The sequence below is a fragment of the Myxocyprinus asiaticus genome, chromosome 1, assembly GCF_019703515.2.
Source record: "Myxocyprinus asiaticus isolate MX2 ecotype Aquarium Trade chromosome 1, UBuf_Myxa_2, whole genome shotgun sequence".
Classification (NCBI taxonomy): Eukaryota; Metazoa; Chordata; class Actinopteri; order Cypriniformes; family Catostomidae; genus Myxocyprinus; species Myxocyprinus asiaticus.
In genome coordinates this window covers 53,729,059-53,749,833 of record NC_059344.1, presented here as the reverse complement: position 1 = coordinate 53,749,833, position 20,775 = coordinate 53,729,059, and the positions used below count along the sequence as shown (strand labels likewise).

The 20,775-nt window shown below is 38.9% G+C and overlaps 1 protein-coding gene across 1 annotated transcript in view; it reads left to right on the top strand.

Annotated features, from left to right (window-relative positions):
- Window positions 1-3,961: 3,961 nt before the first annotated feature.
- LOC127441195 (meiosis 1 arrest protein-like) overlaps window positions 3,962-20,775 on the top strand; it is a 64,562-nt gene continuing 47,748 nt past the window's right edge. Inside the window, exons 1-4 of the mRNA XM_051698383.1 lie at window positions 3,962-4,056; window positions 5,614-5,872; window positions 6,015-6,197; window positions 11,706-11,892. Coding sequence (XP_051554343.1) covers window positions 5,621-5,872; window positions 6,015-6,197; window positions 11,706-11,892 — 622 coding nt within the window. The 5' untranslated portion in view covers window positions 3,962-4,056; window positions 5,614-5,620. The remainder of the gene's footprint in view (window positions 4,057-5,613; window positions 5,873-6,014; window positions 6,198-11,705; window positions 11,893-20,775) is intronic.

Genomic DNA, 20,775 nt, shown 5'->3' with positions numbered 1-20,775 from the left:
TGTCGTCTGATGGCCTCAGAGAATTGACCCGATTGAAATACAGATATAATACTATTTTGTCACGGAAGGTGGAGTTTTGGCTATTTAGGGCAAGACAGTCATACTTTGAGTCGGGGGGACAAAGCAGGGAATCTTTTGGCTAGATATATAAAGCAGAGAGAGACTTTTTCTACCATTCCCTCATTGAAATCTGCTGGTGGTGAAATATTTACCTCAGCCATTGATATTAATAATGCTTTTAAAGAATTCTATCTTGATCTTTATAGTTCTACATCTTCGTCTACTGATAAAAATATTAGAAACTTTGTGGAACCATTAGAACTCCCTAAACTGATGACTGAGCAAAAAAATTATCTTGATTCTGAGACAACCTTGGAGGAGCTTGGTGAGGTAATTAAGGCCTTGCCTACAGACAAGGCTCCGGGGCCAGATGGTTTTGCAGCTAAAATTTTTAGATCTTATGCTACAGAACTGGCTCCACATTTGTTAGAAGTTTATACAGAATCATTAAAGAATGGAAAGCTTCCTCCAACCATGACACAAGCCTGGATCAGTCTGATTCTTAAAAAGGACAAAGATCCAAGAGAGTGTAAGAGTTACCGTCCAATTTCCCTGATCCAGCTAGACGTAAAAATATTGTCAAAAATTCTGGCTAAACGATTAAGTAAAGTTATTATATCTCTTATATATACAGATCAGGTGGGGTTTATTCGGGGCTGCAGCTCTTCTGATAACATTAGGCATTTCATCAATATTATGTGGTCAGTGGCGAATGATCAGACTCCGGTTGCTGCCATACCACTTGATGCCAAAAAGTCATTTGATATGGTAGAATGGAATTATCTTTTTAAGATTTTGGAAATATATGGGTTCAGGAATACTTTTATTGGATGTATTAAGTTACTTTATAGACACCCGGTAGCGGCAGTACAAACAAATGGATTAATTTCAGATTATTTTACTCTGGATAGGGGCACCCGGCAGGGTTGCCCTCTTTCCCCATTATTGTTCTGTCTTGCCCTGGAACCATTAGCAACTGCGATAAGAAAGGAGGATGATTTTCCAGGGGTGATGGCGGGAGGTGTGGCGCATAAGCTTCTGCTTTACGCGGATGATATTTTATTATTCGTCTCTGACCCTTCAAGATCTACGCCTTGCCTCCACAGAATTATTAATACATTTTCTAAGTTCTCGGGATACAGAGTTAATTGGTCTAAATCCGAAGCTTTGTCTCTGACAGCATACTGACTGATAACGGCTTTTCAGCCAGGTGCCTTTCAGTGGCCCAAACAGGGCATTAAGTATTTGGGTATTTTATTCCCAGCAAATTTGTGTGATTTAGTTAGAGTTCATTTTGACCCTTTAATAAAAAGGTTATCGAGCGTTGTGGGCAGGTGACCTTCGATACATTTATCGATGATTGGGAAGGTTAATGTTATTAAAATGAACTGTATTCCAAAATTCAACTACCTGCAATAGTCACTCCCTATAGATGTCCCCCTCTCTTATTTCAAGCAATTTGAAAGCATAGCGAAGTCCTTCATTTGGAATGGGAAACGTCACAGATTACATTTCAGTAAGCTGCACTGGCCGACTGACAAAGGTGGGCTAGGCCTACCCAAGATTTATTATTATTATGCGTTCAGTCTCAGACATTTAGCTCACTGGTCGCTTCCACCTGAGAGAGCCCCTCCTTTGTTTTGTATTGAACAGGAAGTTCTTGTCCCCATTTTGCCATTGCAAAGCCTTTCTATCAAACTAACCGGAGAAGTTAAATTACACTGTTATCTCGCATTTACACTCGGTATGGATAAAAGTGTCCAGAGTGTTTAATTTTGACATCTATTTAAATGTTGCCTCGAGCTTATGGCTGAACCCCAAATTATGTATTAATACATCCCCTTTCTGCTGGTCAGAGTGAATTGTGAGGGAGGTTAATACACTCTGTGACCTATATGAGAGCGGAGTGTTGAGATCCTTTGAAAATGTGGTTCAACATTTTGGGATTCCCAGATCTCAGTTCTTTAGATATTTCCACCTGCTCTGTACTATTTTTGGGAGTAGCATACTCCCCCCTAAAGCGGCAGATACTCTGGGAGTGGTGATTACTGCTTTTGGAAAAGGTCATGAGGCATCAGTGTATTACTCCCTGCTAATTCAGAGTCTGGGGGATGGAGCGTCCACTTCTCTCAAGAGATTATGGGAGAAAGATTTAAACTTGGTATTGGAGGAGGGAGAGTGGGCTAGGATTCTAAAAAACGTCAAGTCTGCATCTAAAGATGCAAGAGTGCGCCTTATGCAATTCAAAATTTTACATTGATTCTATTGGACACCCTCTAGATTGTATAGGCTTGGTCTTAAAGACACACCAACCTGCTGGCGATGCCAATCAGAGTATGGAGACATAATCCATGTCTTTTTGGGGTGTGTTAAGATCCAGGAGTTTTGGTTCAGAGTTTTGAAGGTTCAGAGTCTTGTGTGTGATGTATTGGGCACTCGGGTTTCATTTTGCCCCAGACTCTGTATTCTGGGCGTTGGGGCGGTCATCGATGTTGAGAATAGACACATAAAGAGTTGGATCCTAACCAGCGTCATGATCACCAAACAGATTCTTTTAAGGGGTTGGAGGTTGGCTGGAGCACCCTCATTTCAGGAGTAGTGCTTGGAGATGGGAAGGGTGGTGGCCTTTGAAGAAGGGTCATTTAGAAGACTAGGGAAATTGAATTTGTTTATGGAGAAATGGGGCGGATATCTGACGTTGCTGGATGTGTGATTGTTATTATTATTATTATTATTATTATTTGTGTGTCTATAATCATGTATGACCACTGGGATGTTGTTGGGGACCAGGGTGGGGTTGGGGATTGGGAGGGGTGACAGTGGGGGTTAATTGTTGATTCTGTATATATATGTTTTGTTTTTCTGTGTTCAATATGTAAATCAATAAAAATTGTTAATCAGAAAAAAAGTGACCAAAGTAAATGTAAAGGAAAATTCTGGGTTCAATACAGGTTAAACTCAGTCGACAGCATTTTTGGCATAATGTTGATGACCACGAAAATTTATTGGAACTTGTCTCTCCATTTCTTTGGAAAAAAGCAAAAATATGAATTACAGGCAAGGCACTTACAATGGAAGTGAATGGGGCCAATCTTTAAACGTAAAAATCTAAAGTTTCAAAAGTATAGCCACAAGACATAAACAATATGTGTGCTAACATGATTTTAGTGTGATAAATTCACTAAGAAACTAAGCTTTGATAGATAAATTTATATCCACTTTTTACAACTTTATTGATTGGCACCATAAACCCTAAAACCTTAAAACAACCATAAAATTAGGATTTAAACAACATTACAGATCAAATAATACACAAGTTTGAACAGAACAAATCACTGTAAGTGCTTTTATTCACATATATTTTTATTCTACATTTAAACCCTCTAAAAATTAGCCCTATTCACTTCCGTTAGTGCCTCACTGCAACCTCTGTTTTTGCTTTATTTATTTATTTATTTATTTATTTATTTTTTAAAGAAAAGGATGGACGTGTTTAAATGAAGTTTTGTGGTAATCAACATTATGCCACAAATGCTGTCCAATGTGCTTAACTTGTATTGAACCTGGAATATTCCTGTAAAAAAAAAAAAAAGAAAGAAATAGTTTAAAAATTATTTAAAAAGCAGATCGTATAATATAATATAATATAATATAATATAATATAATATAATATAATATAATATAATATATTTTCGTACATGCACTGGCCTACACCTCCAGGGGCGCGTGGCATGTGTTTTTAGAGTGCGTGAAGAAGAAACTGACGGTTGAAGGGTTTTTGCGGTTTGATGTGTCGTTGGTCACCTCATAACGCTGGTTATTGCCTCTGGAAAAATTTAACATTAATACAAAGGCTTCATAGACACTTATGTGATACCACGACTCTAATAAACAATTGATGCACGTAATAATAACTTATCTTCTGAGTAACTTTTGAAAGACAACGGACGACAGCAACTCAGCTCGCGCGAGTTTAGGTCACATTTTTTAAGTCAGGTAAATGTTTGTTAAATATATCTGTTAAGTTATAAATAAATATTCGTTAATGCTAGTTAAAACATGTATTTAACCAGTGGTTGTCTTGAGTGTCTTAACTACAGCAAGTAAACCGTACATGAATACTGAAATAACACCTGGCATCGTCTCTCATCGTGTCCCTTTAGCTTACTCATCAGAACTATCTGCTGCTCATCGCAGGACAGCGAGTCTGAAGAACTGTTTTTAGAGCAGACAAAGTGTCTTTTGTCGTCGGTATCGTGCTTAAAGCGGAGGAAAAGTCCCAAGGCACAGCATTAGTGCGCTCAAAGAGCTCTCTTGTCAAGTGGGATAGCATTGATGAGTCCTTAGATTGCAGAGAGCTGCTGCCTTATTTAACCAGTCTGCCCTGGCATGGCCAACAATATCACTCTTTGTGTTTTACAGCTTTGGAAAAAGAGGCTACAGAAGTTTTTGTCCTCAGTCTTCTATTCTCAGAAGAACATTTTTTGTTCACATTAACTGATATGATTAAGCTTGATGTTTCCCTTAAGCTGCTGTGGTGACTTTACCAGAATTTTGTTCGGTTGTGAAATATGCACTTGTGTTCTATAAAATAGCTCTTTGTATCACAGATATCACATTTATTTTCACCCATAGGGAGCATTAAGTTAAGAGTTTCCAAATACCTTCAGTGTCTGATTTTGTAATCTCAGTGTTACAGCTTTTGACAGATAGAGTTAGTCACCTCTCATGGGTTTGTGCCTGTGCTTTTGGGGAAAGATTGGCATTTCATTACCAAAAAAATAAATGATGTACAGACTAATCATAGCTGACAACTGACCTTGAAGTTGTAAATTAAAGGAATTTTCTGGGTTCAGTACAAGTAAGGTCAGTTGAAAGCATTTATTTTACAATTTTGATTACCACAAAAATAAATTTTACTTGTCCTTTATGTGAGTTGCAGTGAGGCACTCGTAAGTGAAGGGGGCAAATGTTTGGAGGGTTGAAAGATAGAAATGCGAAGCCTATAATTTTATTAAAGGATTTGCACTGGTTATTCTGTCATAACCAGTGTATTAATTGGGCTGTAAAGTTGTTTAAATAGTTTTTATGTTCATTTTAGGGTTCACACTCTTATGCCGTCATGGCAACAAAGCTGTAAAATTGGATATAAATTTACATAGAAAAGGTTAGTAAGTGATTTTATCACACTGAAATCATGTTAACATGCATATATACTTCAGCTATACTTTTGAAACAGTGAGCATTTTAATGTTTACAAATTGGCCCCATTCACTTCTATTGTAAGTGTGTCACTGTAACCCAGATATTTGCCTTTTTTTTTCTTTTTTTTTTAAGAAAATGATGGACAGGTGGAAATGAATTTTTGGGGTAATCAACATCATGCTACAAATGCTGTCGATTGAGCTTAATTTGTATTGAAACAAGAACGTTTCTTTAAGCAATCAGTAAATGAACATTGAACTGCTTTTGTAATCTTCCTGTTATATCTAACCAAACCTGCTATTAGCCCAGTATAATAATATCCATATTTGTGTCTTACTCTTTGTGTAGGAGCACCATGAGTGCCAGAAACAGATCCTGCTCCTCTTCTTTCATCCAAGCATGCAGCTCATCATCCTTTACCAGGCAACCACCTCGTGTGTTGATAGTGGATGCCTCGCCACCCTGGTGGTCAGAGACATGCTCTGTTTTGTGTCAGGCCCTGGAAAATTTCTTTTTTTTGACCAGCAGTTTGGCTGGGCCCGTTCGTCTACCACTACTTAGTGTTTTTGCCATCAATGTACAGCTAGAGTGCCTTCTGCCCTTTGTGGTGAGGATGAGCCTGAGTGTTTGACAAAGTTCTATAGATTGTTGTGGTTCTTACCATGGTATAATTTAATGGAAAAAATATACATATGTCTTTATAGATTGTCTTCCACTTACCTGTTCATTCCTTCTCGTTCTCTTCTCAGCATGTTAAGGGGAATTTGACACGGCTGCTCTCCTGTGTAGAAGAGCTGCGTTCTCTACCTCAGGAGGGCTGCATTCGGCAGCGGGGGGCACTCCTTAAACAGGCAGTGCTGGACAGCCTTCAGCAGTTTAAACAATACATGTGTCATACAGCTCTTGGGGACATCAACAGCAACTGTGTGGAGGTGAGAACTTAGACTTACATCACTACAGACCCCAACACATTCAGAGAAGTTCTTATTACATACTGTTTGTGAACATTCAGACACTGGCCTCACTGCAGGGGGAGGCATTTAGAGATATATATTTTTTATATTTAAATATGAGGATGCTCAAGTCTACATGTAAAACATCAACCAATATGACATTAAAATGTGTAATCAATGACTTCATGCGGAGAATTCAGACGAGATCAGTAAAAGAAGCTATATTAACTGCTTGATGATGATTTAAAGTAATATAAATGCAGTGGATCATGTTCAGTATAATTTGTAATGTTTACATTGTGCATTCATGGTGCTAATACGCAAACACGCTATACGTGGCCATAATATGCACTGATTACACTCTGGTATTGTAATTATATGATGAAACTGATCATAACAATCGTACAAATGTAGGTAAGTTTGCACCAGTTCGCTAATAACGTAATAACCTGCACGCCATTGTGTTCATGTTGACTGATCTTAACTGACTGAACAACGTAAACAGAATTAGCTGTCGACCTCAAAGTAGGTGGTGTTCCAGGTCACACTTACCGATGCTGTTATGAACCATCAAAACTAATGCAAAAACACCTTAGTTTTGGACAGATTTTTTTCTAAATTAGGGGTGGGTAAAATTATTGTTTTTCTAATGCATCGCGATCTTCATTTGAACGATCTCGATATCGATTCTTAAATCCCAAGATCGATCTTTCACTCAATGCACAACCCTCCACTACAATGAGAGGAAATCACTCACATTTGCAACCAAATTTTGGGCTATGCGACTAAAGTGAATATATTTAGCAACTGGCAAGTAAATGTTTACATTTCACTCACCAGTAATTGTGTAGTTTAATCATGAAGTGTTCAGCATTGAGATCCTTTCACAGCGTATTGAAAGTTGTTCCATGTAATGTGTGTCCAAAGAGGAGATCCATGCAACCCATTTGTCATTGAATACTGTCTCTTTTAATACCCTCTCTGTTCATTAGTCAGTTGTTGATCAAAAACAACTACAAAAAAACATTTAATTCTAATCATGCATCGCACATATGAGGTAAAGCCATTCGAGTCCTCTCTTGTTAACATGCGTTCATTTAAAGGCTGTAATATTCGATGAGGTGAAGCGAAAGTTCAATATCTAAATGCAGCTTTTAATGAAGGTACGCAAAGCAAAATCAGGAAATCCTCAAACACAGGAAACATTAGAAATCAAGAAAACAAACATTATAACCATAAAGGACAAGAACTGACAATGAACAGAGGAAAACACAGGGATTAAATACACAAGGAACTAATGAGAAAACAAGGAACACTTGGGACTAATAATCACAAGAACCAATGAAACAAAGACAATGAAAAGAACTACAAAACCCATAATCAAACACAAGACAGTCAGAGAACAATAAACATACATGGCGAGCACGGGTAACTATTACAGAGCCCCCCATCTAAGGAGCGGCTCCTGAAGCTCCTTAACACATATAATACACAAAATTAGTTCATGGGAGGAGCAGGAGATTATGGAGCTGGCAGTCCAGGAGAGCACAGGAGGGGAACAAGAGGAGCTGAAGGCCATGGGTGAATCCGGAGAGACTGCTGGAGGGCAAGATGGACCAGGCGGCCAAGGCGGAGTGGGCGGATGGTCTGGAGATTGTCGTGAACCAGGAGACCAGGGAAGAAGAGAGAACAGCTGGGGACTCTTGAGGGCCGAGAAGTCAATCCAACATGGGACTCAAAGGGCTTGGAGGTCAAGACAACCTGGGACTCATAGAGTTCAGAGTTCAAGGTAGCTGGGGACTCAACGAGTTCAGAGTAACTGGGGACACAGAGGGCTCAGAGATCAAGGCACCATGGGTCTCAAAGAGTTCAGACTTCAGAGTAGCTGGGGACTCAGAGGGCAAGGCACTAGGGGACTTGGAGAGCAAGGCACTGGGGGACTCAGAGAGCAAGGCACTAGGGAGCAAAGTACTAGGGAGCAAGTCAGCTGGGAACTCAGAGGGCTCAGAGGCCAGGAAAGCTGAGGATTCAAGGGGCAGAGCCATGGGAAACTCGAGGGGTGGAGCCATGGAAGACTCGGGTTGAGGCTGCAGGAGGCGGAGTCTCAGGAAGCTCTGAGTACAGAGCCACAGGGCACTGAACAGAGTGGTAGCTTTTGTCTGACAAGTGCTGGCCAGTGGACTGAGCAACAGACTGGTCGATGGCTGCTGGGAACTGGACTGGATCGTCGATGGTCACAGGGGACTGAACAGGCTCAAAGGTCACAGGGGACTGGACAGACTTGTTGACTGCCATGGGGAACTGGACAGACTTGTCGACAGCCTCAGTGAACTGGACAGGTTCGTCGACATTCTTAGGGAACTGGACAGGTTCTTTGATGGCCATAGGGAACTGTACAGGCTCGTCAACAGCCTCAGGGAACTGAACAGGCTCGTTGACAGCCTCCGTGGCCAGGAGCACTGGCAGCGACTGGGGAACGGCCTCCGTGGCCGGGAGCGCTGGCAGCGACTGGGGAACGGCCTCCGTGGCCGGGAGCGCTGGCAGCGACTGGGGAACGGCCTCCGTGGCCGGGAGCGCTGGCAGCGACTGGGGAACGGCCTCCGTTGCCGGGAGCGCTGGCAGCGACTGGGGAACGGCCTCCGTGGCCGGGAGCGCTGGCAGCGACTGGGGAACGGCCTCCGTGGCCGGGAGCGCTGGCAGCGACTGGGGAACGGCCTCCGTGGCCGGGAGCGCTGGCAGCGACTGGGGAACGGCCTCCGTGGCCATGAGCATTGGTAGTGGCAGGGGAATTTCTCCTCTTCCGGAAGGCCAGGAGCACTGCTGTGGGTATGGCCTCCGTGGCCGCTGGCACTGGGACGGTCTATGCTTCAGGCGCTGGCTCTGGGACGGACGAGGCCTCAGGAGCTAGCTCTGGGACGGCAGAGGCTTCAGGAACTGGCTCTTTGAGAGTGGCAGGCGTGGATGCTGGCTCGTGGACCGTGGCAGGCGGGGATGTTGGCTCGTGGACTGTGGCAGGCCGGGGTGCCGGCTCGTGGACCGTGGCAGGCGGGGGTGCTGGCCCCTAGAAGTTGCCAGGGTAACAATTACAAAGGCACTGTTTTCAGAAATCAGAATCAGAATCAACTTTATTGCCAAGTATGCTTACACATACAAAGAATTTGTCTTGGTGTCAGGAGCTTCCAGTGTACAACAATACAAATACAATACAAAAACAGCAGCAAGACATAGATAATAATAAAAAATAAAAGCTAATTATACCCATACGTACAGACACACACATACATACAGACATACACACATACACATAGGTAGTGCAAATCTAATACAATCTGTTATCTGTTATTTACAGTTCAAATACAGATCTGTTTTTTTTTTTTTTCAGAGGAATGAAATGGCAGAAGAGGTTTGATGTGTTGGATAAATATAAAAAAGACTAAACTGTGTATTGCACATAGTTATTGCTCAATGGGGCAATTTAACTGTTCATGAGATGGATAGCCTGAGGGAAAAAACTGTTCCTGTGCCTGACGGTTCTGGTGCTCAGAGCTCTGAAACGTCGGCCAGAAGGGAACAGTTAAAAAAGGTAATGGGCAGGGTGAGTGGGGTCCAGAGTGATTTTTCCAGTCTTTTTCCTCACTCTGGAAGTGTATAGTTCTTGAAAGGGGGGGGGGATCAATAATCCTCTCAGCAGTCCGAACTGTCCTTTGTAGTCTTCTGATGTCTGATTTCGTAGCTGAACCAAACCAGACATTTATTGAAGAGCAGAGGACAGACTAAATGACTGCTGAGTAGAACTGTATCGGCAGCGCCTGTGGCAGGTTGAACTTCCTCAGCTGGCGAAGGAAGTACAACCTCTGCTGGGCCTTTTTCACAATGGAGTCAATGTGTGTCTCCCAATTCAGGTCCTGTGGGACCTGAAATGCTGGTTTTCTTAAAGAGACAGTACCGTTTTTAGCATGTGTTCAACAAATCAATGTAAATACTTGTAAATAGTACAAATTATGCAATTTATCAATAAATATCTAACAAAAACTATATATGAAATTTATCTTATTTATTGATTGAAAACATTGATTTTTTCATTTTTAAAAAGCCAAAATGTGACCAAAATGATGAAAAAGTAAAAAAATATAGTTAGTAACATTTATATTTTCCTAATTAACTTAGTTAAAAGGTCCCCTGTATAATTAACAGCATTAGCTGGGAGATAATTTCTTTTATATGTAATTAAAAGGGACATTATAACTGAAATAAACCCATATGAATTGATATTGAATCAAATCGGAATCGAATTGAGAGCTTGTGAATCGGAATCGAATTGAATCGGGAAATCTGTATCAAGCCCTATTCTAAATGACGTCAAACCTGTTTGTCCTTCGATTTCGTATGAAGTATGCAGATGCCTTAAATACAGAAGTGCTTTTATGACTGTAGAAAACCAGAGTAGGCAAGTTCAGCAAAGATCTGAGACATTTTAATTTCTTGTAGATGTATTAGATTCCTATTCCTTAGTCACTCTTGTTGCTTAATGAAGACCTGCCGTGGGATCTTATCCTTCAGATCAATAGTTGCTGCTTTTCAATTTAAGCATCTGCCCCCTGGCTTAGTTTTCGAGTGATTCAACTTAATGCATTATTTAAACCTCCTTTGTTTAAAGTGTCCTCTGCAATAGGCCTTTTCAAAACACAGGCTTTCAAATTGAGATTTTCTACCAATGAAAGCTCATTTAAACTCCACCATCAGCCTTGAATGAAGATGTTGGCGTACTTACACAGACCACATGGCCCTCATCAGCCACTCTCTTCTCAGCAGGCTTTAAACCCAGCACTAATGTCCCCCCCACAGGAAAAAGAGCAGAGGACAAGTGCATTTAATCAGATTATACAGACATTTTTTTGTACCCTTAATGGGATTATATGGTGGTATATGGGGTGGTATATGGGCTTGTTCTCCGTCTCATTTTGCAGTGACATAGATCCAAAAGAGCCATTGTAATCATACCAAAGATGTCTGTGATGTGATGAGAAAGATACTGAAGCTTTGATGTATTTGTGTTTGTAAAATTAGCACTATGACCCTCTCTGTTATCTATGTCATCCATAGCAGCTTTAAATATTAATTTATTGTTACTGAATTAGTTCTACTGTCTATTATTCCTTATACAGTTAAACTTCAGAGAGAGATGTTTTTGTGCTCTGTAATTTCTTAGAGATATTTCACTGTAGCCTTGAGTTGGAGTGTATTTCAAAAAATGTATCATGAGAGTTTTTAATACACTGTGTTTGTATTGTCTGAAAATGTCAGCATCTCTAACATGACTCACAATTTCTAAAATCAAAGCACATGTTAGCTGAATATATCTTAAATTGGGTTTATAAATTATATTGTGTATTATTGCACACAGACTGTTTTACCTGATTTTTGGTGATCTTTTCTCAACTGCATTCTTTAGTCATTACCAACATTGTTCAATTTTTATTTTGAAAGGTGACTGTAGTGACTTGTCAGCCAGGCCAGACAGTCCTGAGACAGCTGGAGCAGGGCCTGAAAAACTCTGATCTAATGAGCCTGCGCAAGCTTCTGGTGATTCACATTACCCTCCAGCATAGTCTCACAGACAGATCTCCTGCCTGTAGCCCAGAGACACCATCTTCAGATCACAATGACCATGAAGGTATAGTAGGGGGATGTATTTAGTCAGAACTAGAAAGGGCAGGTTACTCTTAGTCACTGAGCTTGTGGTATTACAGCACATAAAACCTGCGCCTTATTCACTTACCACTCACAATCTAGTTTAAGCAGGCACAATCAGCGCTGTAACAGCCACATGCTGTGTTTTGAGTATTTAAATTAAGACATACTTTTTCGCGCAAACACACCTCCTTTCTATGTAAATTATGCTCATTATAGGTTGTGCTTCATTCACTAAACTGTGCTAAAAAGAGATGCTTGTGTAAATTTTTTATTGATCATGGCAGCAGTACTAATTCATCAAATAATGATCAAATGGTGGAGAAGAGCGTTATAACCTGGCATATATCCAGATGCGTGGTGTAGTCAAGCACACATTTGGCACATTCAAGAGATGATTAAGGTGTCTTGATCATAGTGGAATGATGCTGTACAGTCCTGGCAGAGTGAGCCTGCATCCTCTGCTATGTTGCACTCAGGACTGGCCCCCAAGCTCGAAATTTGTTGTGCAAATTGCATTCAGTAAAAAATTTGTTGCCGTGTATGTGCCATTTGCCTGATCAGCATAATTTCTTCAGTGAATCGAGTGCTAAACCAGCGCAGACAGCGGGTGCAAATACACAGCGCTTGGTACATCATTGCTTGGTAAGCATCACAGATTGCACTTTATACCTATTTACAGTACATCTGCAACATCTTCCAACCAAAGAATTAATGGAGAGTTCAGCAGGGAAACACATAATTTCTGTTTAAAAAAATAAAAATAAAAGACATGAGTCACGTACCCATACAAAAAAAGAGTTTTAGGTGATAGTTTTTTTATGAGCATGTTTCTGCCAGAATTTTGAGCCCTCTCTTTTTTTCTGCATAATTACTTTAATTAAGGTGCTGTGGTCGGCGGTCTCAGGATTTCATACCACAAACAGTGAAATGAGATTCCAAGGGTGAAAGAACAAATCAGGCTCCAATTAAGAATCAGCCAAACACTCAAATCTGTATGTGATCTGATAGGTAGTAATTTAAAAGTCAAGAGAGGGCAGATGAATATGAGTACAATGCAGGGGAAAATGGGGCAAGTTTATATTTGCACATTTATAATCAACATGAGATGATATCTTAGCCCTAATGTCATCAAATCATTTCTTAGTGATATGATCAAGGCTTTTTACATTCTAATTTTGACCATGATTACACTCTCATTTATGTAGTTACCTGATCAGCGTTCATGTTGAGGCCAAGTTTTCAATGACTATTTGAATATTTTGTGAATATCCAGTGAATACTTGTAATATTACACTGTAACAGGGTTAGGATGGGCAAGGAGGAGGCGAACCATCAAAATAATGTTTAAATTAAAACTTAAAAAGACACAAATGTAAACACACACGGCAGCTGCGTGTAGCTCTCTCTCTCTCGAACTGCCACATCCGACTTGGCTTTATCCCTGTCCTCTGCTGAATAGCCCGATTGGGGGCCGTCCCTCCTCCGTCCCCTGGCGGACGGCCACGGCTGCCCCTTTCAGCGGACGGTAGTGGCGAGGACTCCACGACAGCACATCCCTCCTCCTTCCAGGGTAAAATTTTGAAACACTTGACTGAAATGTTTCACATGATCTTAAAAATCTTTTGATTTGAAGGCGTATGATTAAATGTTTCAAATTAGTTTTGTAGACAAAAATATAATTGTGCCACCATATTAATTTATTTCATTATAAAACTAAAATGTAATTAAAAAAAAAAAAAAGTTTTTGAAATTGATGACTTGGACCAAATAATAAACAAAAGCAGCCAATAACTGCCCAACATAGATGGGAACTCCTTCAATACTGTTTAAAAATCATCCCAGGGTGATACCTCAAGAAGTTGGTTGAGAAAATGTCTGCAAATTCTAGGTAAAGGGTGACTACTTTGAAGATGCTAAAATATAACACAGTTTTGATTTATTTTGGATTTTGTTTAGTCACAACATTATTCCCATAGTTCCATTGATGTTATTCCATAGTTTTGATGACTTTACTATTATTCTAAAATGTGAAAAAAAAAATATAGTAAAGAATGAGTGTTTCAAAACTGTATATGACCTTCTTTCTTCATCAGAAAAGGATTTAAGATTTTTAGGAAAGTATCCCAGATTTTTAGCTTCATCCAATGCAAGTGAATGGACACCAAATTGTGACGGTCCAAAAAGCACACTTAGTCAGCATCAAAGTAATCCACACGTCTCCCGCTGATCAAGTAATGTCTTCTGAAGTGAATCGATATGTTTGTGTGAAAAACTAATCGGATATTAAAACTTTATTAACTTGAAAATCGCTTCCTGTAAACACTAAATGCCTCACGCCGCTGTCATGTGACATCATCACGTTGGCACGTTTACGCAAGAATTCAGAAGTTCCGCTCTGTTTACCACAGAGGAATGTATTTCACGCAAGTGTTAGGTCAATTCAAACAGCTACAGAGACCTGGCGGAAGCGCTGATTTAAAGTTAAAAACTTTTAATTAGCAATTTGTTTTTCACACAAACGTATCAATCAACCTCAGAAGACATTACGATTATCGATTGGAGTCATGTGGTTACTTTGATGTTGCCTAAATATAATTTTTGGACAGTCAAAAATTGGTGTCCATTCACTTTGGATGAATTGGATGAAGCTAAAAACATGGAATACTTTGCTAAAAATCTTAAATCCTGTTCTGATGAAGAAAGAAGGTCATATACATCTTGGATGGCTTGAGGGTGAGTAAATTATCAGCAAATTTTCATTTTTGGGTGAACTATTCCTTTAATTGGAATTTTGGTTGGTGCGAGGCAGCTTTGGAACTCAAAGCCTGTGTAGATTTACTGTAAATGTTCCAGTGTTTTTCTCTTTTTCAAGTTGAATATTTAAGGTACCTTTGTGCCTCGAGTGTGTGGAATGGATGGGGTGTTCTTTTTTTTCCCCTTCAAAGAATAAAACTAGAGCACACCCTCTTGCTGTTTCTCTGTCGTGAACTCAGAGAGGGTACAACCCTGGAAAATTGTGTAGGCTGGACATTGCATAATGTCTAAAGAAGAAAAAAAAAAAACATTAAAATGCTTCAGGATATAGGTGAAATCACCACAGTTCCATTCAATTACTGAAACATTCTTTCTTTCAAAATAAACAACAATTAAGATTAGGTCATTTCAAGAGCATAGCACTGTACACACTATCCCATCCTTGAAATTGAAGTTACATAAAAATAACTGCTTTACAGTCAGAAACTACGTTTCCATCCAAGGATTTTCTGCGAAAAAAGTTTTAGCGCATCAAAATAAAGCTGATGGAAACGCAAATTATCGCTAAAATTTCACAAGTGTCCGTTTAACTCTAGCGCATTAACTCTATGTCGATACTTCAAATGTTGCGAAAAACTGGTTTGGAAACACTTTTTGTCGAGAAAATTGGCATTAACGCAAAATATATTGTCACGTGACAGAGTTTACCCCAATCATTAGCCTGTGTTAATCATGATGACAAGGAATACATCTTTGAAAGCCGGTTTAATGTACGTGATTATGGATTAATCTTAATGGCAAATAGATGCTGCAAACATGACACTTCCAGGAGTGCCAACACAAATATCTCGTATTATGAACATCGACAAGTGCACGGAGAACAAATGAATGGCCACTCTTTGCGATTAATTTAATCACGTCATCCATTTATTTATTAAAGTTGCTTTTCCACACCATTCAAAATAATAGACGGCAGTCATGGAATAAGCCCACAATACAAAAAACATATCATTTCTGTGCACAAAGATGTTTTAAATTAAAAATAAATACACAATATTAGGAGAAAAGCTTCAGTGTGCTTTTTTGAAACACTAACATATAACCCAATTCTATAAAATTATTGTTTATTCTTTTGAAAAAATGCTGGCAAAATTCTAAGCATTAACAAAAAAAGCATTAAATTAAAAAAATAAATTACCAAATGAAAAAAATTATATTTTTAGACCTATATATGCCTTTTCTTTGCACAAACTTAAATTAGCTTTACCCTGTTCTGTAGACAAAAGAATTCGGCTGAATGACATTCTCAGAATGTTCTACACTTATTTCAAGGCTATAAACTATCAGAACTATTTGTCCAGTGCTGAGTTCACTTTCAGAAAACGAGCTTTGAACATTTTAAAACTTTAAAATATTTTAAATCTAAACCTCTTTACCTTGGATCGCATTTGCTGAGCTTCTTCAGAAAATGTAAATTGCATTATGACGTTAAAATTAATATTAGATGATAATCAAGTTCAGTTGGTCATTAAAAGTTGCTGGACAAATATACGGGACATAATGCAGTTGTGATGGCAATGCTTTAGATTAGATGATTGTTCAAAATAGCCTATTAAATGTATCATATATGTAAACCCTGATATTACACTGCATACATTTTTTTATAATAGCTGTGCACACAGCATATACACATGGATGGTCCTTGTACTAAGACAAAGTTTCCCCCTCTACTTGATGCAAGTTGACTGCCTCACACTGCTTCACAAACTCAGGGGTGAGCAGATAGACTGACACAAAGGTCCAGCATCCCTCCCTCTCTGACATCCTGTTTTTAACTTTCGGCATATGAACTCAAGTGTGACGAGTACCTCACAATCAGCATTTTGACACTGTGCCTGAGGAAGGAAATAAGACCATGTATGTGTAAGAGAGCTTACATGAGCGACATGCAGCTCCACCTCTCATTCAGCAGATCATCGTTCATGATAACTGATTAGTTCATGTCGGTCTTGACTCGGGAATGAGTTTACCAGTACATTCAACTCGTTCATGACATGAACGAAATGACCAACTAGTTCAGTGAAGGGGTGTATTCGTTCAGTGGGTCCAACCAATGATATACTCCTTCACAGCCCGCTCTCGAATGCTGTTGGCTCACGCTAAAGTCAGTCTTTAAAAGCACAACAAAGGAATGCAAATGGAATTCCCATGTCAACAAAAGTTCAAAGACACTTTAAAAATAGAGTTTAAACATCATAACAGTTTTCACCACAAATGGTAGGCCTTATTTTCCCTATGTTTTGTCTAATGCTTGGCTTAATTATTACCAAAACAAAGAAAAGTTCAAGAAAAGCATAAACATCGTACACTGTGCATCAAAGAGCAACATTTTCATCTGTAATTCATGTTATTTTAACTGTATGGTCTTCAGTCATTTTTACACATTCATAAATTGGTGGTCATGTTTTGTGTATACCTATAAACTTGTCTTAAGTGCATTTCACCCCTTTCTGTCCTTGTTGAACGTGATTGACTCACATGCTGAACTGAACGAACTACATGCCTCCATCTCGTTCAGTTGTTCAACAGATCTTTGTTCACAAGTCATTCGTGAACAAGTTTACAATTCAGTTCACTAACGATGTCTCATGTCGTTCAAACTTAAATGACCAACTAGTTCAGTGACGGGGCGTGTTCGTTCAGTGGGTGAAACCAATGATATGCTTCAAAGCAAAAATCACATAGCTCATTATATGGAGAACCAGTGAAAACAAGTGAGTGAATTCAGACACTGATGTAATTGCCATGTGTAGGAGAATAGACACTGAGACATTGTGGATTTGTGGTATAAACATCTTTGTTATGAACAATACATTGTAATTTTGTGTTTGTTTTAGGCTATGTCGCTTTATTATATTAGTCATGTCATATGTTCATAATCATTTAAAAGTCAAGCTTAAAAATAGAAGTACAGGATACAGGTTTTTGCACTCTGCAACAATTGTCAAATAGAATTAGGGTTATAATAATAAAACACTTAGAAAAGAGAGCAGCCTGAACATTTTGCTAAACATCTCCTTTAGTGTTCACATGGTATTTAAGGGATTGGAATTGAGGATTACTGTAGGCTGAAATTTGGATAATTGTGCTAAATATAAATCTCAGGTCAATTACTGACTTTAGCCTGTTTTGATACCCTCTGCTGGAGAACTGTAGTTCTTGTTGGTGTTATAATGATGAATGCTTGTCTAATTATAGACTCTGGAGTCTTTTTGCTGTATGTGGATAAACCCTTGAGCTTAAGAGAGTTAAATTGCTCTAAGTGACTACATTATCATAACATTAAAGTTTATGTATATTCAATGAACACACTCTGAGACAGTTTGAACCAGTGGATATGTGACATTTGACATTCAGATTGCTTGCACAGTAGTTTAAGTGAATAATGTTCAAAATATGAATGCATTATAAATGTGCAGATTTTAGCGACACAAATACTTTTGTCACAGTGTGGCTATAGTGTATTGCTTTATCTTTTTTCTTTCAATTTTTCTTAGAAACAACAAAGACTATTGGGGTCTTATGTTTGAACGGGTCTAAGGCCAGGTAAATGTACATTCGGGTACATCACCATAAGTATACATTCTGTAGGTACACTCATTATTAGGACTAAACAAGAGCTGTTGTGCTGTTCTCCTGTAATTTTCTGCAAGCTCAAGGTGTAAGTCATGCTCCATACAATACAAAATATATGCTCCATATAATCTACTCACAATTTCTATGAAATGGGGACAGTAAGGGTGTTCTTCTGAAAATATTTTGTGATGGCTTTTCTCCAGTTGCCATAAGAATCTTTAACAGGTAGTCATTTTTTTTATGTGCCATGTTTCCCAGATATTAACAGAAACATGTAGAGTGAATATCAAAACCAGTATTTTTCTTTGTTATAAACCCACCACTTAAACTTGTGGATCTATATTTAAGGGCAGGTGCAAAAATCAGAATCAGACTCAGAATGTGCTTTAATGCCAAGTGTTCTCACGTAGACAAGGAAGTGCACACAGAACATTACAGTGAGACACAGATTATAAAACAAGGTAAGAGTTTAAATAGACATGCAAAAACATAGGACATATAACATATAGAATGGCGTATGTACATGTGCAAGTGGTAATATACAGTATGTGCAAGGTAGGGAGTTAATTTACATATGTGCGTGACATATTTATATATTATTGCACTATGGTATGTAGTTCTGAAAGTAGCATGATCCACTAGATTCCACAGCCTCAAGCAGATTGACAGTTCCTGTCAATTTATTACTCCTGAACTCTACATTCAAATAATTAGTGACTTTGAAATGTACACCACTTTCTCCTATGGAAACAATAATTTTAACTGTTAAAGGCAAAATAATAATAATAATAATAATAAAGTTATGACTTCACCATTCCCTGGCAAGAATAAAACACATCTCTCAGTCTGTCTCTCTTCATCACTGCTCTTTTTTTTATTTTTTTCAGAAATGGCAGATTTAGTGATGTGGTTTGGGAGAGTCATGGGAGCAGGATGGTCCAGGCTCACCACCCACCCCCATCTCTCTCTGTAACTTGGTCTGAAGTATTGCCATGGTAATTGCATGGCGTGATTAGGGTAACATGCTGATGTGAAAAGCAGGACCTATGTTAATGTCACTCATGCTGTTGTTTGGTAAGATAAAGTGTGAGTGGGTGTGGGTGTGTGGAATTTGTGGGATATATTGCCAGTTGTTAGAAAGCTTGCTGCAAATAGGGCTATATATTAGCCCCATGAGGCTGAACTAGCCACGACAACAGTCAGAATCATGAGCTGTTTTTTCTTTGTTAATCGTGCTGAAAGGCTTAGCTCTCTGTGTGTGCAATAACAATCTGTTGCTTTTACTCTGAAAGTCTCAAGTTTTCTCATTCTCAATTTCATTCTGTACATTTTCAATGAAGCTAATTTATTTACCACAGTGAATTTCTCAGAATATTTTCTCATCTCATTGCACTAAGATGAAAGTAGTGAATTTCTTTCTCTTTTTCTATTTCCCCAAATTATTTTTCAGTAACATATGGCCCCATCTGTTTGTAGCCCATTAGAGAGTTTTAGTGTCATACATCACTTTGGTCTGAGTCTAAACATGAGCGGCAGGTTATATGAGGTGTAAACAGTCTCTCCCATATACATCATCTAACACATGCACACAGAACTTTATATCTGTGCAGAGTAATAAAGACAGCCTTTTAATCTTTTAGAGGCCTTGTAGACACTTAACCCAAGTTCTGAAAACCCACCAGAACAAGTCTAATTTAATCAAACCACTGGGATTGGACATTGTTTTCATTGCCCAGACCTATGGTCTCAGATATACTTGAGAATGTAGAAAATGCAGCATTACATCATATTCTCATCTGGCCTCATTAGCGGTTAGATTTAGGTAGTAGAAACAAGTCCTCCCTAATCTCTGATTAGCTTGTTAGATCAGCAGTGTTTTGCTTCCACCCTGTAACCAAGATGTAACCATTCTTAACTACTGCTTTACAAAGTTTCTTAATCTAAGTCTTTCCATATAAACTTTAGCATCAGAGAGCTAGCACCGAACCAAACTGCAATCTGTTTGTTTGAGTGGCCTAAATGGGCCAGACATAACAACACTGGCTAAACCAGGGGTGTACAGACTTTTTCTACTGGGGGCCAGATGCAAAAAGAAATAAAGTGTCGGGGGCCGCATCGTAAAAAATAAATTAAAAAAAGTTGCTAGATGCAACTAGATTGCCACTATTTTTATATTCTATGCTTAATATTATGCAAGTTTGAATCACATTTTTTATCAATAAAGGATATTTCTCTCAACAAGAACACTTAATAACAATAGAATAGTGATGCCAGTTCAGAAATTAGGAGGCTCGGGGCAAAAAATTCCCCAAAAGTGACAAAAAATGCCCGAATGTTCATAATGTTGCTGCAAAAAATGCCCTAGGTTCTGTTTTTTTTTTTATACCATCTGATATACAGGTGCATCTCAATAAATTAGAATGTCGTGGAAAAGTTCATTTATTTCAGTAATTCAACTCAAATTGTGAAACTC